Source organism: Synchytrium microbalum (genome assembly GCF_006535985.1).
Source record: "Synchytrium microbalum strain JEL517 chromosome Unknown SmJEL517_scf0004, whole genome shotgun sequence".
Lineage (NCBI taxonomy): Eukaryota > Fungi > Chytridiomycota > Chytridiomycetes > Synchytriales > Synchytriaceae > Synchytrium > Synchytrium microbalum.
The window spans coordinates 420,641-445,492 of record NW_022158353.1 but is presented as its reverse complement, the minus strand read 5'-3'; the positions used below and the strand labels follow the sequence as shown (position 1 = coordinate 445,492).

Here is a 24,852-nt window from a genome sequence, read left to right as displayed (position 1 = left end):
GCCACAGGCCAAAAAAGTAAGTCCTCTGAAACGTGGGGAGATTTAAGACGCAAGACGTGATAAATGCGAAGCGACGGACCAAAAGCTTAAGGCAATTGTAAACTATGTTATCGCGATGCGTCCTCCGCGTAATGTCCTCCTTCCTTGCCCCAGTTCGATGTGGGTGGTGCTCTACATGCCTCTCATCAAGTTAGGATTTGTAAATATTCTTGTGATCTCTTAGCTAGCTAAGCGGACTGAGAGGAAAGAATGAAGACGATAACGAGGCGTTCCTGCCTTTATATATTCGCTACACTGGCCCTGGTTACTACGAGTATTGCTCAGAACTGCAATCTAAGTGAGTTTCTAGATGATGATTTTGTGATTGTGAATGAGAGTGTAGTAAATCAACACAGAAGGAAGAGTGGAAGACGAATGAAGAGAGCTAGATGATTGAGTACATGATATTGAGGGGACTTCGTCGTCTCAAATTGCCGGAATCTATGAAACCTCTCATCGAAAACGCTGAACATTTGAGGACTTCATTTGTGTCTCCAACGCAACATGCTGGAACAAATCTTCATTGGGGGCCTGACTATCTTAGCTTGATGAACTGGAATTATTTGTATTCTCATCCAATGGCCTTTACTAACTCAACCCCCATCCAAACATAATAGCTGTCCCCGCAAATCCATTGACAACAGGTCTCGCAATGCCGTGGAGTGTCGACGGCTGTAAACAGGACGATGCCGCTCAGTCGGCATTTGTGGAAGCTACCCTATTCAATACCAAAACAAACACCTTCCGAGTATACCATCCCCTCATCATTCAAAAGGGATCGACACCACTAGCTCCTCCGACACCCATCACTGTGGACGCGAATGAGGTAGTAGGGCTTTGGTTTGGTGCGAATGGTAACCTGCTGATTCTGGTTGATTCTGGAGGGTCGTTGAAGCAGGGTGTTTGTGGTATGTGCTCATCATGAAATATCGCTGGTGGAGTTTGTGGTTGTAACTGTATCAGCCAACTCTTTGTCTTTCTTAGTAAACGGATTAGACGGAAGTCCATTTGGACAGTTTGCACATTGTAACGCTATCGCTTTCTGGACTGCTACGAATGCTGCTATTAAAGCAGGTGCCTTGACAATTCCGCCGCTGGGTAATGATATGATGGGCAAGCCGTGTCCCACTACTCGATCATTTGAACATGTGGATCAAGACCCGGCCGATAATATTGTGACATCATATATTACGATGGGTGGGATGTTTGCACAAAACATTCCACAAAACGTCGCGAAGTTCCCAACTGCTACTGTATTGGCCAATCCGGGAGATAATCGTTTGCTTGATGTTGCAGTCAATCCGGCTATAGGTATGTTTCAATAGGTGCACCAAGTAGCCAAAAAAACGGGTGCTCAGTGAGACTCACCCACCTGTCTTTCTAGGATGCAAACCATTCACAGCAATAGACGCCACCGACCCCTCCGGAAACACACAAACCGGCTCATTGGCTCTCAACGAACTCTCAGCTGCTGCTAATCAGGCTCCTCCTATAGCTTACATGCAACCTGGTTGGTGTAGCCTTAATCATCAGGCCGAGCCTGCATCTGAAAGTCATATAAATCCTTTTTTTACTAGGAAATCCAATGACGCTGGACGGAAAGGGAGCATACAGTGTCCCCAAACTCAATCTATATCGCATTGCAGTCAATCAAGCCCCCGTTGATGCAAATGCTAATTTGACTTCAATGGACATATCGTACTGTATGAATCTACTCAATATTGGAGCGCCGTATGTTCAGGCTTATTCCAGTCTGTTTGCGGCAAAGAAATCTCCTACTGCTGGTAATACGGTTTGACGATAAATTTGGAGACTTTTTTTTGTTTTGTGTGGCAGTTGGCTGACTGATGAATACTGTATTGACTGGCCATCTCTTCCTATTTTAGTGGCCACCAACTTGTTCACATTTATGGTGCAGCGTTATGCTACTGCATGGTAAGCCAATCAGTACATCAGCAGACACCTTTTTTTCTGCGTGCTAGTCTAACACAACGTTTTATTCCACTTAGGACCAATACAAAAGTAAAAGTTGGACACTTCTAACTCCATGAGACGACATCACCACAGTCATTTCAAACACAAAATGAAGATTTTTAACTTTCCCAACTTTCTCAAACAGTGTCCAGATCTCATTGGAACAGGAATCATGCCAATCGAAGCTATCATGGACGCCAACCAAGTCTGTACTGGCGGTATCTTCCATTTCGCAACGGCACAATGTCCTGCTACACCAATGACCATTAACTCTCCAACGATCATGAATGGTACTGCGGCACCACCACCTGTTGCTGCTGGTGGTGCTCCTGCACCCGCTGCTCCTGCTCCAGCAGCTGCTACTGGTTCGACTGTAAGTGTCTTCTTGTGAAGCGCAAGAAAAGGCCCATAAGACGGGTAAATCATAGTAATTCTAACAAAGTCCATCTTCCAACCAGGTTCCTATATTGGTTAACGCTCCATGCAATGCTAAAATCGCCGTACAGTATCCATCTACGTGCCCAAGTGGTCCTATGCGTCTCAGTGCTCGTCAATTATCCAGTCTTCAAGAATCAATGGTGCAACAAGCTGTCAATGAGTTTGAAGCTCGTCTGCATGCTATTTATCGTGAGCTTTGAATTTCTGTCTCTGTGTGAAAAAATATAAAAATATATATTTAGTTGGAACAGTGGTTTCATGAGGGGTTGAAAGCAGTATCGTTCTTTGTAAATGTAAGCAGGTCAAGGCATCTTGTTGGTAGTGGTGCACTGTACGAGTTGCTTAATAAAGGTAGTTTGAAGAGAAGAGAGCTGGGTCGAATTGATGAAATGTGTTGCTGTCTGAAAGTGAAGGAGCGTTCATAACTGTTGATGGCTCCAGAATCTTAGTACCTGTACAGGAATTGTGTGTAAATTTAGACCGGATTTCATTCGTAACTTGCTTGTAGGTGCTGATTCTCTATATGCAGCTCCTTGTACAGATGCTCGGACAGATCCCATCCACAACAATGGTATAATAACCTGGATACGATGAATGGTATCCGGATATTGATTGAATGGGGTTATTAGCATAACAGAAAAGAGGCTGTGGTCTCCAAACTTGAACGTTGGGAAATAGGACGCAAGACGTGACTTAGGGGGGAAGGACAGATTCAGCGCTTGATAAAAGAGTAAGATATAAAATTTCAATGCTATACGCGCAACTGCAATGTTCCTCTTCGCGATTCCATATATGTGTAGCTCTAAAGTTGTGTGGCGTCCCTCACCTTGTCCATGTCATTCTTATGACATAAAATAGCTACGCAAAGTCAATAAGAATGAAGACAATAACGAGGCGTTCGTGCCTTTACATACTAGCTACGCTAACACTTGTTACTACGAGCATAGCTCAGAACTGCAGTCTAAGTGAGTTCCCTGATGATTTTGAACGTGAAGTGCAGCAGACGTGAAGCAACGTGGAACCAAGACTTGGAAGACTAAGAAAGAGAGCCAGACGATTCAGCACATCTTATTCAAGAGATCTAGCCTCTTTATTTGGTGGAACTTATGAAGAACCGTGGTCAAAACCTCGAACATTGTTACCTCTCCAAATAACACCATATTGGGAGGAAATTGTTGATTGCAACCCAACTCAGTCTTTCAATTTCATTTGGGAACAATGACGGAATTTAACTATCTGCTACTCCCTTTTCTCCGTCTGTTTACTAACAATTACGTCCAAACATAGCTGTGCCTACAAATCCGCTGACAACAGGTCTTGGAACGGCATGGGTTGTCAATGGTTGTAAACAAGACGATCCAGCTCAGAATGCCTTTGTGGAAGCGACCCTATTCAACACGAAAACAAACGCCTTCCGAGTATACCACCCGCTCATTATCCAAAAGGGCTCCACACCATTAGTGCCCCCAACACCCATCACTGTTGACGCGAACGAAGTAGTGGGTATTTGGTTTGGTGGGAATGGTAATTTGGTCTTGCAGGTTGATTCTGGAGGGTCGTTGAAGCAGGGTGTCTGTGGTATGTTGCGTCCATGGAGACAAGTTGTATCCGTTGTATCTCACATCTTCAATCTACCTCCCTTTCTTTTTCTCAGTGAATGGATTGGACGGAAGCCCATTTGGACAGTTTTCTCATTGTAACGCTATCGCCTTCTGGACTGCTACAAACGCCGCCATCAAAGCTGGAGCGTTAACAATCCCACCGTTGGGTAACGATATGATGGGAAAACCGTGTCCCACTACCCGATCATTCGAACATGTCGATCAGGATCCTGCCGATAATATAGTAACGTCGTACATCACCATGAATGGAATGTTTGCACAAAACATTCCACAAAACGTGGCGAAATTCCCAACTGCTACTGTATTGGCCAATCCGGGAGATAATCGATTGCTTGATGTCGCAGTAAATCCGGCTATTGGGTGTAAGCCATTCACAGCTGTAGATGCTACCGATCCAACTGGAGCCACGATGACGGGCTCATTGGCTCTGAATGAACTGTCGGCGGCTGCGAATCAGGCCCCTCCTATCGCTTTGATGCAACCTGGTTTGTTATTGTTGTATTGCCGTTTAGCCCGACCTCATATCTAATTCTGATTTATCTTGCTAGGAAATCCAATGACGTTGGACGCAAAAGGAGCATACAGTCTTGCCAAACTCAATTTATATCGTACTGCAGTCAATCAACCTCCACTCGATGCCAATGCAAATCTGACTGCAGTTGATATATCGTACTGTATGAATCTTCTCAATATCGGTGCTCCGTATGTTATGGGTTATTCCAATCTGTTTGCGGCAAAGAAGTCTCCTACTGCTGGTAAGCATCATAGTCATCATTTTCATATCGACGTTTTCGTTAAAGGTTTCTGACAGCTGAATGTCGTATTGGCCGGGTTTCAACGTTTTAGTGGCGACCAACTTGTTTACGTTCATGGTCCAACGTTATGCCGCTGCATGGTAAGCTATACTTGAGCAGAATTGTCGGGTTATTCTTGGCACGATAATCTTACCAGACATACGATTCATTTAGGACTAACACGAAGGTACCTTTTTGGTCATTTCTCAACATTGCAAGATCCACACAGCAAAAATTCGTCATAAACACTCAACATCTCCAAAATCCGCACTTTTCCCGAAATAGTGTCCTGATCTCATCCAAACCGCAATCATGCCAATCGAAGCCATAATGGATGCAAACCAAGTCTGTACAGGCGGTATCTTCCATTTCGCATTGGGAGGAACATGTCCTGCTACACCAATGACAATCAACTCTCCAACGATTATGAATGGTACTGCCACTACACCCCCTGCTGGTGGTGGCGCTGCTGCAACTGCTCCTGCTACTATTGCTGGTGCTACTGTAAGGACTTTTCGTTGGGCTGGGGATCCATAAAAAAGCTTCATAGAAATCGTTGCTAAAGCAGGTATTCTGACACTTTCCCATCCTCATTTAGGTCCCTATACTGGTGAACGCTCCATGCAGTGCTAAAATTGCTGTACAATACCCGTCTTCGTGCCCAACTGGTCCTATGCGTCTCCGTGCTCGTCAATTATCTAGTGTGCAGCAATCGTTGGTGCAGAAGGTTGTGGATGAGTTTGAGGCTCGTCTGCATGCTATTTATCGAGATCTTTAAGTCTGTGTGGGAAGAAAATTTAGTCAGTTAGAACAATCTTTTGTGTATTTTTCGCTTTCGTAGTTTGTTACTTCTTTATAACCAAAAACACCCTGAGTAAAAACGCCTTTAAAAGTTCGTGACAACCACAGAAAGTGTGATGGTCTTTGTTTCACCATATGTGCTTGAAACTTTGAGTGTACTTGGCTCTTGAGTGGCTCTGTAACGCGGCGGAACTTTCAAACAATGAAGATCAAGGTGCTTGAACTCTGCTGACGATTGGCGAAAGCACGAAGCTACTTTATTGTTCAACTAAGCTTCACACGAAATCACAAGGACCCTTAAGCATTCCGTGTCTCTTCCTCCTCCGACACGAATTTAAGAGCAGCATTCTTCTCCTTGATCTTGTTAAGTTGAGCTTCAGCTGTTGAATCGAATTCCTCCCTTTGTTTGACGACTTGAGCAATCGTACTATATGAGAGGAAAATTAAGGTCAAGAGTGATGAAAAAAGGAGTGCAGGTGATGGCTATGGAGCTTACGTCTTGAAGCGTTCAAATTCACCATCGAATCTGTCTTCGGCTGTTTGTGATGCAGTTGACGATACGAATGGATTTGCCTAAAGGAACCGGGTTGACAAATGAATGTCTGCTCAATTTTGACCTTGTGGAGCTGGTCCAACCACGACAAAATAAAAGAACTTCAACATCATTCTCAACGCAATTACCGCAAACGAAGCTCCAGCAGTATTCTGAACATGAGTTCCACCATATGGTATATACATCGTTTGGTGTGTCTGTGCTTCCTGTTCACGAAATGTAAAAGAGTTTCAGTTTCATCGATATGCCAAAAACAGTGTCACGAATACAACCACACCTCTTCAAGAGGTTCACCAAGTATCGACTCAATAACTGAAAGTGGTCGTTCAGCCGGGACGACAACAGTAGCGGCGGTGGCTGATTCCATTCTCAATTCCTCCATGCTTGTGATTGATTGAATCGAAGGGGATCGCCTAATTAAATTAAAAGAGTCAATAGGTATCCGATGGTATTGTGCTTGGGATTTGGCTCATACGCTGATTGGCCCTCCCTGTAGTATGAGAGATTGATGTGAGAAAGGGGGACAAAAAAGAAAAGAAAAAACGTCTTGAAAGTATGAGGGCTTACGTGTCTGGGAACATGGGACTTCTCTTCTTCTTGGCTCGTTTCTCTGCCACTGCTCCCTCAATTTGAACACTAGAATGATAGAAAGGGGATTGAGAAATGAATCCAAGAACAAAATCTAATAAACAGTGTCAAGAACGTACTCTTCATCATCATCAGACGTCGAAGGAGATGGTGCAAATTCATCATCGTCGATGAGGTCATCGTCCGCAAATAGCACTTTGACTGTGTTTCGTCGTAAGAATCGTACTTGTTCCTTGTTGAGTTCACGGTAGAAAGTATCGGGCTTGTTCTGATGGAAATTGTTATCAGTGTTAGTTGTACTTCCGTAGCTCTTTTTTGCCTTGAACACCAACCTGCAACAGTTCATAAAAGTTTTGTCCCATGCAGTCTTGTAATGTCTTTGCAACGATAGCATGTCGTTCCGTCAAAAACTAGGAGCGAAGAAGGAGTATCGATGAGCCAAAAAAACCCTCAGTTTCCAACGTTCAATCTTTGTCAAACTTACGAGCAAAGTATTCGTAGCAAAGTGCTGACTCTTTGGATACCCAACGTTTCCAATTGTGTTGAGTAAACCGCTCACAACTTGCATTTGAACCATACGAACACCAAGCGCATCTGATGTAGCAGCAAAGGACCTAGATTTCAAACAAAAAAATGAGCACTGAGTCCATCGTCGCACGTTTACATCTTAACGAACAAAGTTTCTCACCCCAATAGTTTAGAAACATACGATTGCTGTTGATAAACAGCTGTAGAAGCTTCCAAAACGATTTTTGCGTATTCTTCACTCTTGTCAGATGAATTGCTGAATTGTGGTGGAGGACCGGTAGTCGTAGCTTCTCTTGTCCAAATATCTAAGATAATTCCGGGTGTTAGTGTTTTTTTACCAATCGCGTCTTAGGAAAGGGCTAAAAAAACAGTATTGAACTACATTAAATCATCAAGCACCCACCATCAGAGTGATCATCTCCCGTGGGATCAACCGATATTTTCAGTATAGATACTAATTGCGAGAGTAAAGTGTCTTGAAGGGTTGATCTCTTGACAAGTTCTTGGAGAATGTCGTATGCTGTAAATTGAACGTTGTCAGTACTAAAATGTGGACTATTAGCTTGGTTTCTTGCAAGGTTTTGACCTTCTATTTGGACGGTGGGATTTGGATGTTTCAACAACGCCAATACAGATTCGACAATAGATGGGTTGAAAGACGGTATCGAAGGCTACATCCAAAGAAGAAGTGAGAAAAAAGAACTTGTCAATTCAGAATTAATAAGCATACCAGTAGTTGTCGAAGCCCCATGCCGGCTACTTGCTGACAGATTGGATTGGGAGAGTTGGTCGTAAATATGGATAGTAGCAATTTGAACACTTGACTGCTGTATTTGGGATTGTTCTAGCCAGGAAGCAAAAAATTCAGTAAAGGTAGCGGGTGCGGTATGGTAGTGTTCAAACATACCGTTCCCATCAAAACCAACACGTCCCGTGTCGGCTCGCTAAGACCTTGTGAACGCGCTTTAGCTAGGCATTCTCCAACTGCCCTTATGCCTTAAGTTCATATTGTGAGTTTCGTTGAGCTGGAAGTAAAAAAGGCACAAAACTTGCCCACCATAGCTTTCACAAATAAACTCCTTGTATCGACGTCCTGCTTGTGCAATGTTTTTCAATACTTGTACGGCATCAGCCTTGTCGGTCTAGTAAATTATATTAATATCAGATTACCGAATGATATTGTGTGTCGAATGCCAAACGAAGCAAGTACCTCGCTGACTTGTTTCAACCCCAGTATCTCAAGCACAGTTAACACCCCCCCGATTTCCATGAATTCGGCCATAAATCGTGGGGCATCTGTAGCGCCAACAAACACTGAAATTACGCGTAGCTGTAACGATAGGTCGTATCCCAGCAAGTACCTATGTGTAGGTTGCAGACTTAACAAACTGATCTGTGATTCCCCGCATGACAAACGTACGTGAGCCTCAACCAAGCAGTAACTCGAGTCAAGAACAAACTAGCTCCATTCCCTAAATCACGTTCAATCTGAGGTCCAGTCTTGTTGCTGTTTGCGAATAGGAACTCTTCCAGTATCTTTTCACGAACGTTTCGACCTCCCTATACCAATTGAATCTGTTAAATCAAACACCGCCGTCAACAGATCGTAACAGTCACTTACCATATCCCAAGTTCGTGACAATTGCAAAAAGTGCGAAGGTCGACATGGTTTTTTCGGAGCAGATGTCTTGACGGTTTGTGTTTGGGTGCTGAGTGGTTCAGTAATACGAAATCTTCGATAAGCGTCTGCGACCATATTTGTCCTAGTGTTTGAGGCGCGCGCTGTAGAAGCAGTTTGCTGAATACTTTCCGGTGATGCGTACTGCGCGGAAGCACCAAGATTTAAAACGCCAGTCCAAGATGTGTCAAATCACCAGAATAATCAGATATAGCGGGTAAGATGACAGATGTTATTTGTAGTCGAGTCTTGTGGTTGATACAAAGGGATTTGGGTTCCAGATGTCGTTGATTCTGACGTCAACAGTCCAAGACACGGAAACGACAAATCATTGTTATGAGTTTGTAGTATAAATATACACGTCTTGAAGATCTTAAATGTCTTGAATACCTGCATCCAACCAGTCTTCAGTCACATTTCCCAAATCATTCACCAAATCCATTCGTAGCAAAGAGCAGCAGATAGGAAAGAGAGAAAGAGAGCATACAGCAGGATGGCAGACTCGAATCTGCGTGTTTGGGTCGAAGACAATATGGTCAAATTGCTTGGAATGTCTGAAAGGACTCTTGTTGACTATTTCATTGCTCAAGGCACGTCTTAATATCTTGTTGGTGTTGGAATGCATCATGTACTCGACGATTTCTTAACTATATTTACCATTAGCTAAATCATCCAAAACATCCGACCAACTACTCGCATCTCTGCACGCTGCTGACTTACCGACATCTGACGAAGCTTCAAGATTCGCGAACGAGCTATACAGCAGAATACCAAGGGCTGCTTCTACTGCTGCTGCCACTCACAAGAGACGCAAAGAGACAAAGGAGACACTGGGCTTACTACGCAAGAACGAAACCTTTAAACTACTTCTCGACGATGATCAGGACACACAAAGTAGTGAACTACAACAAGATAGCAAGAGAAGGAAGAAGGAATCCAAAGCTAGTAGTAGCAAAGATCAGGCTAGTAGTAGTAATACTCGTGATGAGAATGACGGTGGCAAGAAACGAAACCTCAGACATCGTTCTCCTGATCAAGACCAATGGCAGGCTGATGACAATGAACCTGCTGTAAAGAAACGTAAACGATCCATCTCCGCCGAACCAGCATCTGACGCTGAACGGGATCGTGAACGAGAAAAAGAACGGCTACGAGATTTACAGGAACGAGACGAGTTTGCCGAGAGGCTGAAGGCCAAAGACAAAGAAAAGACGACTTCCAAACTAGTAGAAGATAAAAGCGCTTCTGAAGCTGCTAGGAGGCGGCAACTCGGTGCTGATAAAGAGGCCCGTAAAGGTGTATTAAACGATTTACGTGAATTGTCTCGTCAGGAATATCTAGGCAAGAGAGAGGAGCAACGGCTCGCTCTCTTGGAAGCTGCCATCGCCGATGAAGAACAGCTCTTCAAGGATGAAGCGCTGACGAAACGTGAACGTGACGACCTGGAGTATAAAAAGAAACTGCTCAAATTGGCCAAAGAACGCATATCTATAAGCGACAAGGTGGATGGGTATCATATGCCAGATGATTATATAACAGAACGGGGTAAACTAGATAAGAAAAAGCAAGAGGCTGCCCTATATCAACGATATCAAGAAACAGATCCATCCCAATTCGTCACTGAACAAGACCAATGGGAACAAAATCAAATCACAAAGTCGCTATCCAAACCTGGTACTAGTAAAGGTCCTGGAGCCGATGAGACAGATTATGACTATGTATTTGATGAATCTCAACATATTGATTTTGTGGTACAAAGTGGTCTTGCTAAATCCTCGACAAAGGAAGATGCAGAGCAAGCTGAACTCAAGAAAATGAGTGATGCTCAGCGTAAAGAAATGTCAATGCAGCAAATACGTCAGTCTCTACCGATATTTTCATACCGTGAACAGCTGCTCGAAGCTATAGAGCAATTCCAAGTAGTAGTCATCGTAGGTGAGACAGGATCAGGCAAGACAACACAAATCCCACAGTATTTACATGAAGCAGGATACACCAAGGATGGTAAAAAGATTGGATGTACACAACCACGACGTGTTGCTGCCATGTCTGTAGCAGCTCGTGTAGCGGATGAGATGAATGTAAAAGTAGGATATCAAGTCGGTTACTCGATCCGATTCGAGGACTGTACTTCAGATAAGACTATAATCAAGTACATGACTGACGGCATGTTGCTACGAGAGTTCTTGACTGAACCTGATTTAGGATCCTACTCTGTATTAATCATTGATGAAGCACACGAGAGAACGCTACATACCGATGTCTTGTTTGGTCTTGTAAAAGATATTGCCAGATTCAGGCCCGATCTCAAACTGCTAATCTCATCAGCTACCATGGATGCCCAAAAGTTTTCAGATTATTTTGATGAAGCACCGATATTCAATATTCCTGGTCGTAAATTCCCTGTCGAAGTATATTACACCGCTGCTCCTGAAGCCAACTACCATGCCGCCGCTATAACAACCATCATGCAAATCCATATTACTCAAGATGCTGGTGACATCTTGCTGTTTTTGACGGGACAGGATGAGATTGAAGCGGCTGAAGAGTCACTCAAACAGATATGTAGATCACTAGGTAGTAAAATAAGTGAATTGATAATATGTCCTATATACTCTACACTTCCGGCCGAGCAGCAAACAAAGATCTTTGAACCAACGCCAGAAGGAGCACGTAAAGTCGTCATCGCTACCAATATCGCCGAAACATCCATCACTATCGATGGTATAGTCTATGTCATTGATCCTGGCTTTTCCAAGCAAAAGTCTTATAATCCACGTACCGGTATGGAGTCTCTAGTCGTCGTGCCGTGCTCTCGAGCCTCTGCCAATCAACGAAAAGGACGAGCAGGTCGTGTAGGTCCTGGTAAATGCTTTAGACTATATACAGCTTGGGCATATCAAAACGAACTGGAAGAAAACACAGTTCCCGAAATCCAACGTACAAATCTTGGTAATGTAGTACTGTTACTTAAATCTCTAGGAATCAATGATCTAGTGAACTTTGATTTCATGGACCCGCCACCTGCCGAAACCTTGATTCGAGCACTAGAGCAATTATACGCTTTGGGAGCATTAAACGATCGAGGTGAATTGACCAAACTTGGTCGTCGTATGGCTGAATTCCCTATAGATCCCATGCTCAGCAAGACACTCGTAGCTGCTGAAAAGTATGGATGTACCGAGGAAGTCGTATCCATAGTATCCATGCTCTCTGCCAACAATGCTATCTTCTACCGCCCGAAAGATAAAGCAGTGCATGCCGACAAGGCCAAGAAAAACTTTTACCGAACAGGCGGAGACCATCTCATGCTCCTCGCCATCTGGAATGCATGGGTAGAAACCAACTATAGTATCCAGTGGTGCTACGAGAACTATCTCCAGCACAAAACCCTGAAACGCGTACGAGATGTACGCGATCAGCTCGTTGGACTCATGGAACGTACCGAGGTGCCTATCATATCAAACCCAAATCCAGCAGACTCGATACCGCTCCGTAAAGCCATGACTGCCGGTTTCTTTTACAATACTGCTAGACTGCAGCGATCTGGAGATACGTATCGAACTGTTAAACATAGTCAGACCGTGTCGATACATCCGTCCAGTAGCTTGTTTGGACTGGTGGGCGAGAATCCTAAATGGGTCTTGTATTTTGAGCTCGTGTTGACGACAAAGGAGTTTATGAGGCAGGTTATTGAGATTCAGCCTGAGTGGTTGTTGGAAGGTATGGCTTGTATGTCGTTGCGACGAGTTTGCGCATGTGATGGTAATATCTCGTGTTTTTTTAGTCGCACCACATTACTATAAACCCAAGGAGCTGGAAGAGGATATGAATAGGAAGATGCCCAAGAAGGCTGGAAAGTCTTCGGAATATGCTAAAAAGTGAATACTGGGCTGGCTGTATGCTTTTACAATCGCAGATTTGATGTGTAAATAATTATATTTGTTGCCGAATAACAAAAGAATATCAGATCATAAAGAACAATCCTATTGTGATCTGACTCGAAGTAACATCAGGATTGATACTCCTTCCCAAAAATATAAACGGATTTTCACAGCTGCATACAGCCGCGTCCCTGGAGCTCTCGTAAAGGGTCAGGATTGAAGGACTGAAGGAACGGGCGACAGGTTGCAAGACTTCTGTACCTTACAGTGGACTTGAGGTGCGCATACCCTTCAGCCATGAGCAATGTATGTAATAGTGTATACACATCTTCATGATGCAAGCGATTGCTGTATCGAATTATACAAACAAGAAGGATGTATCCACCAACACAAAAAACGCTGAAATATTGTGCACACTATCACTTTTTCAGCATGACACAGTCACGCTCCTCAACTTACCTGATATTGACGATCCGGAAACAGTCCTTCTTCAGCTCCCTTTTGCTCTTCAGCAGTCTCTTTCGTCTGAATAGCATTCACCCTAATTCGATACAAGGCAATACCAAATGTCTCGCTAAATTCAAAGACATCGTTTAGGTCGACATCTCGTCCTTTCTGGGTTTTGGTGAGGATTCGTACTTTACCACATGCTAGAGATTGTAGAGTTCGACTCAATTCTGTGAGTTCGGTGCGTGTTTGTGACTACTTGTCGGAAAAGGAGATGCTGCCAGACACGACACCATAACGCCCTTTCGGTGATGAGCAAGATGGTATAGCACTGAGCTAGCAGAGAAGTCCAAGAAGCATGTTGCTAAAACGTGACATTTGTTGGTTGCGCATTCTAAACGTAAATCAAAGTTTGAATAATCACCTTTTTCTGCCAAACACAAAGAAACCATCATCCTACTTCACCGAGGTTCAACTCGACACACATCCCATGCATTGTGCTCATTTCACACAACAGCAACAGCCAGATGTTGAATTTATACTTTGTGCCGTTTTTATTTTCATACTCTATAATACATTTTAGTTCTCTCTTCTTTAAAACACAGTGATGAGGGGGCAGCAAAATGCAAAAAGTCTTGTGGTTCTTCTCAGGCAAGATAATGGTACGTCATACCATCATCTCCTCGTTCCAAATACTCGCGTTCAATTAATGATTCGATTCGTTTCTTCAGATCTTGGGGCTATTAAGAATAACATCAGCACAAAACAGGACACAACGATCGACGCATACGAGACCGCTTGTATACCTTGATAGGGAACTTGAGTTGCTCATACAATTCAGCAATGAGTAATGTATGTGATAATTGTTTACGCGTTTTCATAATGCGAACAATTGCAGCATCGACCTATATGCATAACAAGTGATGTTTTAATCCCCAAAAAAAACCGTAGATTTCCAGATTACAAACATAACTTTTTCGACATCACACATTCACGCTCATCAACATACCTGATATTGACGATCCTGAAACACTCCTTCCTCAGTCCTCTTTTGCTCTTCAACAGTCTCCTTCATCTGAATGGCATTCACTTTAATTCGATACAAGGCATTGTCAAATGTCTCATTGAATTCAAAGACATCGTTCGGGTCGACTTCTCGTCCTTTTGGGGTTTTAGTGAGAACTCGCACTTTACCACAAGCTAGGGATTGTAGAGTTCGACTCAATTCTTTGGGCTCGATGCGTGTTTGTGATTGGATGTCAGAAAAGGATATGCTGCCATGGATGGTGTTGAAGAGGAGCATTACTATGGCTTGGAAGAGGGATACGGAGAGTTCTTTGACGCCCTAAGAAGCGCATTTGTGAGCCCTGTATCATTTTTTTTGTTCTTGTCCGACGTGCTAAAACCTATACCTTTGGGAATGATGCCTTCAACACACAATGACCCAGTGAGTTGACCCAAGTCAGTTTCTTTCCAGAATGTCGTTCTTCGTAATAGCTCTTGAAGACATTTTGACATTTTTCCAACTAAGGTGCAAAGAATGATTCAGTATATAAATGCTGTCAATGATTGTTTTCCCACAAATGCACCTCTGTTGGCAGCAATGCTTCCGCTGGAGGATATGTTGGCCAATTGACAGCTGTCAAGACACTGACACCCAAGTCAATACTCTCCAATTGATTCTTGTGTTTGGGAGACTAAGTTTGAAAACGGGAGTTTAAGAATCTTCCTCTATGGCAGTTGACCCACATAATACACATACAGCATTGAATGATATCATAATATCTTTGGATAATTCAACATCCTTGAACATTCCTTCCAGTTTCGAAGTGAACCCAGCACCGCATTCTATGCGAAACGAATCAATTCAGCTGAACAAATAAAGTGGGTGGAGTCACACATCATACCAGTCTTGAGCTTGATCAGCATGCTCTTCTCAGCATCAACAGATCCAGATTTGTTCAACAATAATCGTTTCGCCAGATCCTTCTTGTAGAAGGCTTCAAAGACATCCTTGCCTAAAATCAGTCAAACACATTCAGCGTTTTGTAACTTGGCCAAGACCAAAAACCATCAAGACATACCGTGGATAAATCTAAACAAGACCAAACAGCGATCCAACATGCTCTCAACCTCTTCTTCCGTGACACCTTTACCGCTCTTGAGCAAACCATCCAAGTGCTTGGCAATCAATTCAGCAGGTTTGTTTTGTCTTTGATTGATGAAATGTTCAAATGATTCCTTCATTGAATTGCCAAACAATTCATTCTTGGCAAATGATGTGACGAGCAGATTGTCTAATCTGAGCTTGAAGGCTAATAGGTCTGTCACCATTGTTGGATCTCGAGAGGGGTCATTGACAAGTGTTAGACCGCTTTTCTATATATGAGAATGAGTAGAGTTAGGAAACCGGACTCATAGATTTATCTTCTAACATCGGCTTTTCGCTGGTGTTTGTCGTACCTTGATATGTAAACCAAAGGCTGTTCGCATTTGGTCTAATGCTTGTACGCGACCGAGTAGCTGATATAATCGACTCAAGTCATCGGCTCGATCGTGAATCATTAAGTCATCAAAACCTAGTAGACTTTCCGTAAGCAACTACAAAAAAACGGTAACGACACTATGTAGGATTTACCTTTCTCAAGCAATAACTTGACACCCTTCTTAACCAACTCAGTTTCCACTACAGTAATAAGTGGTTTCCTACTAGCCAAATCCAAATATCCTGATAACTGTGAGCATCGGTCTGTTTCTTGTCTCAATCTCTCTTCCACATGTCTTAGATATCTTGCGACAGATTCGGCGCCAGGAGCTGCTTCCAATTCAGCAAACTGTCTATCGGCTTCAGCTCGATAATACGTTTCAGTCCGATCCAAGAATGGTGTTTCAAAAACTGAGACGTAGATTCCTAAATCCATGAGTGCACGGAAGAGGGTCTTTAATAATGGTTTTGACACCACCTCACCATCCCTGTGAAATGGAAAAATAATAAATATGCGAGAGAACAAAAGATTTGGCAAAAATTCGAAGATAGGTCAAACCTTTCACGTCGAATTTGATTTAGTAACCCCTCAACAGCCTTCTTCTTGATGTCCGGAGCCCCCATTACATGCTTTTTAAACAAATCTAATCCCATTTCCCATAATGATAACAACCACGATGTCTGTAATACATATGTACGATCCAGGTACAAAAAGATACTTCGTATCAAAATCTAAAAAAAACCAGCACGATTGTTAAGACGGAACAAGACCAAAAAAATGATCACCCATTTATAAACAATACCATTTGCTGGCAGTGACTAGTCCACACAGTCTCTAATGCTTGCAGAAAGTGTTCACCTTCAGTTCCATTCCTAGTTTCAAGAAAAGTCAATGACAAAAAACATTTAGTTGACATGCCATAAGTTACGTTTGAAGTAAGGCCACTTGTGACTGTACATGCTCTTCACATTCAGCCTGCAGTTTCGTATATAGTCCACTCGCCATCTTGTGTAGACACAAGTTCTCACATAACTAGAATTCACAAGTGAACTGATTAGCCTTAAATCTCTTTAGTTGTCAAGTCATTGGGAACTACCTTGTACAACTCTTCCTTGCTATCTGGCACAGGTTGACTTTCGTGAATGGCGCGTACAGCACGTCGTAATGTCTGCCAAGTATCAGCTTCGTAGTTTACAGGTAGTGTGGGTTTGTCTATGTGGTGGACAAAAAACGAATGAGATCACCGACGAACAAATGGAAATCATTCAAAGATTCCAAAGCTTACTTTTGAATCCTTTTATAATCAGCTTCTTCGGACCACCAGAAGATACAGGCGAAGCACTATGGTTTACAGCACCTACCATTCCACTCCCAGGTCTTGATCCCCACCCATCAGATACTCGTCGTCCAGCATCGCCGAATGAAGAAGATAGTGTACCTTTACCCTTTGCATTAGCAGTACTCGTATTATTACTGCCAGACACGACCCCATCGAATAATGCATTATCCGATTGCGAGTGTATCGGTGATGAGGTGAGATCGTAAATCAGTGAGCGAGCAGACATGGCAGCCGAGTCCTTTCCGTCCGTCATATCTTTCTGCGGTAAGGATACGTCCTGTTGAAACTTGGTTCGTTTTGAGGAAGTTGTTGAATGGGTTGCTGATATTGAATTTGATGTTGAATCTGTTGAAGGGCGTTTAAAGTTGAATCGGTCAAGAGTCGACTGAGTCAGATTTGATGCCGAGGAGGGAGATGAATCGATTCGAATGTTGGCTAGAAAGTCGTTAAACTTGATTAGTTAGTTTATTTGATGGAGAACAAGTTTGATCCAATAGAGGGTTGTTTAACGGGAAAGGACTAGGCTCTTCTCTATAATATACATGGTTGACATACCAGTAGTCGTTGCTTTGCCGCTATTGCTCATTGGGACCTGGCGAGTGCATCAAGAACGGTTGTTTGCAATAATCAAAAGCAAATCTAATAAACGAGAGCTCTGCATGAAAACTGGATTGGAAGAAGGAAGGAATACAGCCTAGAATACGTGTAAATCAACAAATCCAGGTAGCTCATTACCAGTCCAAACGCGTTTTGACCCTCGCAGACCTCTGAAAGTCACAAAACGATGTTTAGTACAAAGTTGAAGATTTCAGCAGTTTGAGAGGTCTGTAGCCCAAACCACGGCGTTCGCACTCGTATTCGGTATCTTATAATAGTTTGAAACTGCTACGTATCTCGAAGAAGGGGTTGGTGACTTGGTTGTTGTTGGCTGGTAGGCGCTTTGCGACAACTGAACACTTTCGCTTCACGAAACAAATTTCACAACACACAGGCTACCACAACGTCGATCCAAAGAAAGGATCTCATTAGTTGCTCAACTGATGCATCATCAGCTGAACTGAAAGCCATCTACGTTGTATTGACGGGCGCCTGCACTTTGCTACTTTACTAAAACATGGACGAGGTATGGACAAACTAGATAACATTATGATTACAAAGAATATACTGAAACATACTTACATGCACTCAAACAGGAGTATCCGGTGTCAGACAACGACGAGAAGCAACACATTCCAACCACACAGAGCACATCAGATGCAGTATGTTCGTTGTTGATCAAGTACTACATACACCAATTTACTTGACTGGAACTCAATTTAGACACTTGCGCAACCTGATTTGCTGTCAAACACTAACCTCTTTGGAGAGACCGTCTTGTTTGGGGAGCAAAACCTCCTGGTAACTGGAACGTTATCACTTACAGAGAGGTTATTTTTCATGCATTCCTGTTTGATATGTTAAGCGCCATTCATTACCTAACAGCAATATCATCTATAGTCCTCCTACTCCTGACTCTTCAACCGTCCCCAACCAGCCAGTCTTGCAACCTCCTCTCCACCAGTTGCAGGGAGGAGGTCCATCTTACGGACCGTATTCTACTCTTGACTACTTCCCCCGGGTTAACACTTTGGCTGACAGATCTGCTGATACTTGGGCTGCTAGATCTGCTGATACTTCGGCTGCCAGACTTTTGTTTGACCCCCCAACTCCTGGCGCTTCGATGCCAGGAGGTCTGGAGCCTCTTTTTCCAGACACATCAGACTTGGTGCTTCGAAGATCAAGTCGCGGACCGGACAATTCTCCTTCTGGGAGTCAATCAGTACCAACACTTTGAAACGTTGTTCATTACTAGTTGCTGGCTAATTTATTTTCGTTCTGCGTAGGATGAAGACGAATCAGGGAGTCGTCTCACTCGGAGTGACGGCGGTAGCCGAAGACCTCGTTACCCACTTGGCAGATTCTCCATGAGTAGTAGATCGCCTCCGACAGGAAATCGGTAAGAAGAGCCAACCATTACAAAAGAGGCAACCAGTACGAATTCTTGTAGTGGCCGTCATCCCATTGACTCGTTCGTAACTATAGGACTCCCACGTTTGACGACCAGCGAGGCTGTGGAAAGAAGAGATGGTCGAGCCCAAACAGGTAAATCAAAGACTGTAGTGTCAGCTTTCAATATTAGTAGCTTTCAGTATTATTTTCGCCCTTCATCAAGCCCATGCAACTAACCCTCTTCACCCATAACCTTGATAGTCGGAATCGCTCTCCTGCTCAAATGCAGGAAAGTGACGACGAAACGGTGGACGATGGCGACTACGATCCTCATCAGAGATCAATCTCTCAACCCAACCTTCAATCCCCCCGTGGATCAAAAGCCTCTCAGAAACGATTCAGATGCAGACTCTGCACTGACCGATCTTTCGACAGAGACCATGATTTACGTCGCCACATGAAAAAGTTCCATGAAAGAGACCCAGGTATGCAGACACAATTAAATTGCAGTTTGAGACGTATTGAGTTGTCTCATACAATGTCCGCAATAACCTCACCATCAGAAACTGTTGTAAACTAGTTACATGTACCTGCGGCAAGGGATACTCTCGCTACGACATCATGGTGTCAAAGCATCTCGACCGATACCCAGACGACCATACCCATACATTCAAAATGAAGGTGACATGCAAGTGTGGCCAGAGGTTTGCTGACAAGGAACGTCACGAAAACCACGTCAAGGACGCCGTCCGTCGAGGAGAGAAGAGCGAGGACCACATCATCGTGAACTATGAATAGCCCTCAAAACTAAAAAAAAAGTAGACGTCATCTTCAACATCAGCTCTTGTAATTAGTATAAAGCCCCTCTGTGGATAAAGAATGATAATATACCAGCCCTCACAAATTACCAGTCAGTGCAGGCTTGATCTTGCGGTTGGAATTGTATGGAGAAGCTTGAATCCATCCACACAAAGGACAGACGCGTATCTAGGAATCGTAACAATATTGAGTTTGATGTTCACGAAACACAGAATTCGGATAGATGCACTGCATACCAAATAACCGTGTAAAGACTTGCAACTGATCCAATGAGTAACGACCATATCTGTCTGGTTGTCCTTACACGTGTCAGTCATCGGTTGGAAAATTGTGATTAGGAGCAAAAGTGACGAGAGCCTAACATAGCCAGATCCAATCCTGAAAAACGCCTCTTTACGCGTTCTAGATGCCTATAATGGACATTATACGCGAAGATGTGGAGGAAGGAGCCGCTACAATGACTAGTTTGGATGTCTCGACACTTGGAAGTGACTGGCAGACAGAATTGTTGGCCATCTTCAAGAGCATCGACAGTAAATTCGAATTGATTTTATGTTATATCTATTGCATTTGCTCGTTACTAACTCGTTTTCATCGATAGCAACCACTATCACCAAGCAAACATCAACATTCTTGAGCTACTTGAAGCTCCTGATTCCAAACATGGACGCTACGAGAGCCACGTCTGAATACTGGCCTGAGCTCTTAAATCCAATATTACTACATCCTGAATCTTGCTCTCCAAACATGTACAATGATGTGGTGTCTTGCACTATTTTGCTCTTGTCGAGAAACAAGGACGTAGTCAACACTGTCATGGACCAGTATTTACAGGATCGCATGCGTGCTCTAGAAGGCAAACGGTATTCAGAGACGGAGAAATCTCGAGCCGCTTACTTGGCAGAGACGGTTCCTTCACCATATTGGGAAACTAGGTCGAATCATGCTCTTGAACGGGTGTTGCTGGATTGGGTTGCCAGTTGCTCTTCTCCTCAAGTATGTCGCTGGTGTGTTGTAAGCCGGTGAGAGGCGCAAGGACAGGAACGAACTGATTTTGGTCTGTTTGGTAGGAATTCTTTGAATTGATTGCTGATTACGCTGTGAATCCAGAGCACAGGCTATATGTATTGACCCTGCTACTTGCTTATTTCCAAGCTGGTCAGGTTAGTCTTAGGGTGTTAATGTTGGGAAGTTGCTGCCAAAAAAACTAGCTGTAGCTGATCATTCCACACTTGCGACTAGGACCTACAGCTGAGGACTATCATCGACACTAGCCTATTTGACTTGCTCGTATCTAGTGCGATGGTAAAAACACCATTGCATTTTCATCTGCACAATCTTGTTCTTGACATTTTTCACAATCATGTAGCACGAGTCTCATCCTGCACTATTGAGTACTGCCTTGGCAGCGCTCACATATTCATTACCTGCCGTAGCTATTCGTATAACAAACCGTCTCGACCGGCTAATGAGTGTCCTGATACGAGTCCTCCAATGGGAGGCCGAATTTAATGTGTTGATTCAGCGACAACCAGAAGCATTCGAACAATCACCATCTTCCTCACTCTCGAATTTCGCCGCAATCCAGGACGCTCTGCCCATCAAAGCCGGTGCTGTCGCAATGTCTAGTGCATGGGACACACAAAGAATGTATATGAACTTTTCACCTGGTAGTAGTAATGCAGCAGGCAATTCGTTTGGTGGTAGAAGACAACTTGGTGGTACTAGGAGACCTAAGAGTACAGCGAGTAGTGAAGCTGGAGACGAGTACTATGACGATGATGATTCATTATCGGATCGTCGTAAGAGTGTGGCTTCTTCTGACATTAAGCGTACGTTGTTCTGGCCATTTTTTCTTTGGCTGTCATTACCTAACGCTTTCAAATAATAGTTGATGACGAGTCGACTCATGCATCACACTACATGCAGAAACTCTTGTCAGCTTCCACCAGAACTATTCTGAAACGACGAATTGATGATTATTTTACGACATTATATGGACTGTATCCATGCTCGCTACTCAGGGTGATACGAGAATGGCAGTCCAATCCTTATAAGCTAACAGAAGATCCATTCACGAACAATTTCGAGCCAACTCAAAATCCTTTTGCCGCTTTACAATCAAGTCAAAATGCAGATACGGATGAGATGGATTCTGTTGGTAGTGTCAAGGATCGATTTACTGTGAGTATTATATTCAAATAAATTTGTCTTTTTTTGCTCCAGACTCAAACGTTATACTGCCCTGTCAAATATAGGATCTCATAGTGGCACATCGAATGCATCAAAACCTGATCTTCCACACTGAAGAGAGTGAACGAGCATCTTTAGCTCGATTCAATGACCTGGAAGCTGCAGAGATTGCAGCTTCTTGTTTTGAGCTTCGGTCACCTTTAGAAGCCTCAACAGACAATATGCCATCAACACCTAAATCAGATGACGTTGTTGGTATCCATACTGTTTATGAATTGGGTAATGCTTTGCGGAAGGCATTGAGAGATATACCAGTAAGTCAAACCTGGATCTTTTCCAACGAATTGGTGCCTAGTTTTTTTCTCTCTCTACAGCATCATGCTTTGTTGAGCACACCAACATCTCCAATACCGATACCCAAACCAACTGTGGCATCACATCCTGATGGATTGAGACTACATGTTTTGGTATTGCTATCTGATTTGTATTTGGAACGAGCTTTACGATCACGTACTATTCATGCGCAAGTGCAGAGTGTCAAGAAAGCTACCGTCAAGGAAGATGAAGCTGAAGGCTTTTTGAATCTGGTATGTATAGGACTTGCGATGCTTCTTTATCGACCGAAGATCCTGATCCTTTTTTCCTCTAGATAAATCACATTCAAAAGCAAAATGACGAGATTTCCGACTTAAAAAAGAAGGAAGCTTCTCAACGTGAAGAAGCCACCATTATTCGTGAGCGAGCTCGAAAACATGAAGAAAGGCTCAGACAACAGTTGAAATCAGCCAAAGAAGAGTCAAGATCAGCTCTAGCTCGTGAAAAGGAAGCTGCTGCTAAATTGGCTACCACGACCAGATCTGTTGTTGCTACTCCTAGTGTAGAGACAGATACTGCCCAAACGATATTTACGTTGGAGAACGAAGTGGCGTCTATGACGGCTGAGTTGACCAAGCTACGAGAATCTGAATTGCAGTTTGATGCTACTGTTAGGAGGTTTGCTCTTATGTATGTCGGAGCAGCGTCCAGTCCCTTGAGAGATGATTTACGAGATCAAACTACCTTTTTCTGCCGCAGGGAATCGGAAGCATCCAGCCAACGAGAATCAGCACGAGAAATTGAAGATCTTAATTGTCGTATTCGGGAATTAGAACTTCAAGTTGAAGATTCTGAACGTGAAATTGAGGGTCTCAGGAAATACGCCAGGTCAGTGAAAGCTGTTTTTCACGCTTCTGCGCGCTTTGTAGCACGTTTTTCGCCCCCCTCGCTGACACTGACTCTGATTCATATTTGTTGGTTTTTATAGTGATGCATCATCACGTCAACAGATATTAAGCACACACGTTCATCATCTCAGTCGTCTAGTCGAACGACGAGACAAAGTCTCTGAAGAACAAGCGAAGATTATGGGAAAGTCATCATTGGCGGCAAAAGAACAATTAAAGGCTGCTGAAGACAGATATGCTACTGTGAAGGGTATTAATGCTCAAATGGAGGTAAGAAACTGAAGACGTTGTGGACTTGTGCAAGGCTTGGATACTGAAATCCGAACGATTTTAGGCACGATTGGTTGATTTGTGGAATCAAGTGGATGGATAGGGAGTTGTGATTATGTACTTTATTGAGTAAGTTTGTATATAGGGCTTCGCACATTTCATTAGACAAGTGTTTGCATCATCGCACTGACAAGGTTATGTTACTGTTGTTGGTCTTCGTCATCATCATCAACAGCTGTAGCTCAGCTTGTTTTGGTGTCGGTATAGGAATGTGCTTTCGTTTCTTGCAAACATGATGGCAACGCTACAAAGGACGTGCTCAGCCTGTTCAAGGGGACACTAGCAGTATTCACATTCGAGACTGAAGTGGCGTCTATGACTGCGAGTTGGCCACGCTACGAGAATCTGGATTGTAGTTTGATACTATTGTTACGAGGTTGGTGTTACGAGGTTGCTCATGTAAGCACATGTACAGACAGTTTAGACCTCTGTCACATGTGCTGCAAACTACAGGTTTGAGTCTGATGAACGTCTTTGCCAAGCATTTGTGTTCGCACGGGGAATGGGAAGCCTCAAGCCCACGAGAACGAGCACGAGAATTAGTGGACCCGAATTCTCGTATTGGAGACGTAGACCTTCAAAAGTTTGAAGATTCGGAACGTGAAACTGAAAGTCGCAGGAAATATTTCTGGTCAGTGACAGACATTGAGGGGTTTATTTTTTCTCCTTCATTCCGCTCATTCGTGTCTCCTCCTCTCCTGCAGTGATGCTTCATCACGGCAATAAGAAGTAAGCGCAAAGGTCATTCAAGTGGTCTCGGCGAGATAAAGTCGCTGAAGATTCCGAAAAAGTCGTCATTAGGTGTTCTCTGTTGAAGGCCGCTGAAGATAGATATGCTGATGTGAAGAGCATGAATGTTCAAATGGAGGTAAGCGCTTTGCATACCGAAGTTGTCTTCGTCGTTGCCCAATACGTGTTTTTTTTTGGTCTTTAGGCACACTTGGTTACTTTATGGTATCAACTGGATGGAGATTTGTGGTTATGTACGGTTTTTTGAGTCGCTTTGTATGGGCACTGCACATTTGACTGGACACGCTTCAAGAACCATCACAACACCGAATAAGATTACTACCACAGCTCGACTGCAGTTTTGAGGCATCGATGATAGCTTCAGAAAAACTTTGAGG

The 24,852-nt window shown here is 43.4% G+C and overlaps 5 protein-coding genes across 5 annotated transcripts; 3 read left to right on the top strand and 2 right to left on the bottom strand.

The window, feature by feature from the left end:
- Positions 1 to 691: 691 nt before the first annotated feature.
- On the top strand, positions 692 to 5,645 carry SmJEL517_g01217 (uncharacterized protein; the record flags this gene model as incomplete). Its single annotated transcript, XM_031167145.1, has 15 exons — positions 692 to 947; positions 1,024 to 1,350; positions 1,424 to 1,549; positions 1,617 to 1,823; positions 1,926 to 1,974; positions 2,049 to 2,061; positions 2,159 to 2,386; positions 2,472 to 2,640; positions 3,739 to 4,029; positions 4,106 to 4,558; positions 4,622 to 4,828; positions 4,920 to 4,968; positions 5,042 to 5,054; positions 5,153 to 5,371; positions 5,466 to 5,645. The coding sequence occupies 15 exons, from the start codon at positions 692 to 694 to the stop codon at positions 5,643 to 5,645; spliced, it is 2,787 nt and encodes a 928-aa protein (XP_031026778.1).
- A 320-nt stretch (positions 5,646 to 5,965) lies between these two features.
- SmJEL517_g01216 (uncharacterized protein) lies at positions 5,966 to 9,093 on the bottom strand (the record flags this gene model as incomplete). The annotated part of the gene is made up of 18 exons (XM_031167144.1): positions 5,966 to 6,095; positions 6,165 to 6,241; positions 6,350 to 6,427; positions 6,499 to 6,634; positions 6,697 to 6,711; positions 6,789 to 6,857; positions 6,929 to 7,077; positions 7,142 to 7,219; positions 7,294 to 7,423; positions 7,498 to 7,642; positions 7,741 to 7,857; positions 7,924 to 8,008; positions 8,068 to 8,181; positions 8,245 to 8,333; positions 8,395 to 8,479; positions 8,548 to 8,698; positions 8,758 to 8,897; positions 8,959 to 9,093. The coding sequence occupies 18 exons, from the start codon at positions 9,091 to 9,093 to the stop codon at positions 5,966 to 5,968; spliced, it is 1,923 nt and encodes a 640-aa protein (XP_031026779.1).
- Positions 9,094 to 9,508: 415 nt separating this feature from the next.
- Positions 9,509 to 12,900, top strand: SmJEL517_g01215 (uncharacterized protein; the record flags this gene model as incomplete). Its single annotated transcript, XM_031167143.1, has 3 exons — positions 9,509 to 9,527; positions 9,679 to 12,738; positions 12,803 to 12,900. 3 exons carry the CDS (start codon positions 9,509 to 9,511, stop codon positions 12,898 to 12,900), a joined length of 3,177 nt encoding a protein of 1,058 aa, XP_031026776.1.
- A 166-nt stretch (positions 12,901 to 13,066) lies between these two features.
- Positions 13,067 to 17,757, bottom strand: SmJEL517_g01214 (uncharacterized protein; the record flags this gene model as incomplete). Its single annotated transcript, XM_031167142.1, has 18 exons — positions 13,067 to 13,123; positions 13,359 to 13,576; positions 14,020 to 14,086; positions 14,153 to 14,251; positions 14,356 to 14,691; positions 14,759 to 14,872; positions 14,936 to 15,043; positions 15,109 to 15,194; positions 15,254 to 15,364; positions 15,431 to 15,725; positions 15,810 to 15,925; positions 15,985 to 16,319; positions 16,391 to 16,563; positions 16,635 to 16,704; positions 16,761 to 16,864; positions 16,929 to 17,044; positions 17,118 to 17,606; positions 17,727 to 17,757. 18 exons carry the CDS (start codon positions 17,755 to 17,757, stop codon positions 13,067 to 13,069), a joined length of 2,925 nt encoding a protein of 974 aa, XP_031026777.1.
- A 2,637-nt stretch (positions 17,758 to 20,394) lies between these two features.
- SmJEL517_g01213 (uncharacterized protein) lies at positions 20,395 to 23,768 on the top strand (the record flags this gene model as incomplete). Its single annotated transcript, XM_031167141.1, has 12 exons — positions 20,395 to 20,512; positions 20,581 to 20,975; positions 21,050 to 21,142; positions 21,222 to 21,284; positions 21,349 to 21,811; positions 21,871 to 22,163; positions 22,238 to 22,486; positions 22,547 to 22,759; positions 22,822 to 23,177; positions 23,247 to 23,375; positions 23,476 to 23,665; positions 23,730 to 23,768. 12 exons carry the CDS (start codon positions 20,395 to 20,397, stop codon positions 23,766 to 23,768), a joined length of 2,601 nt encoding a protein of 866 aa, XP_031026774.1.
- Positions 23,769 to 24,852: the final 1,084 nt, after the last annotated feature.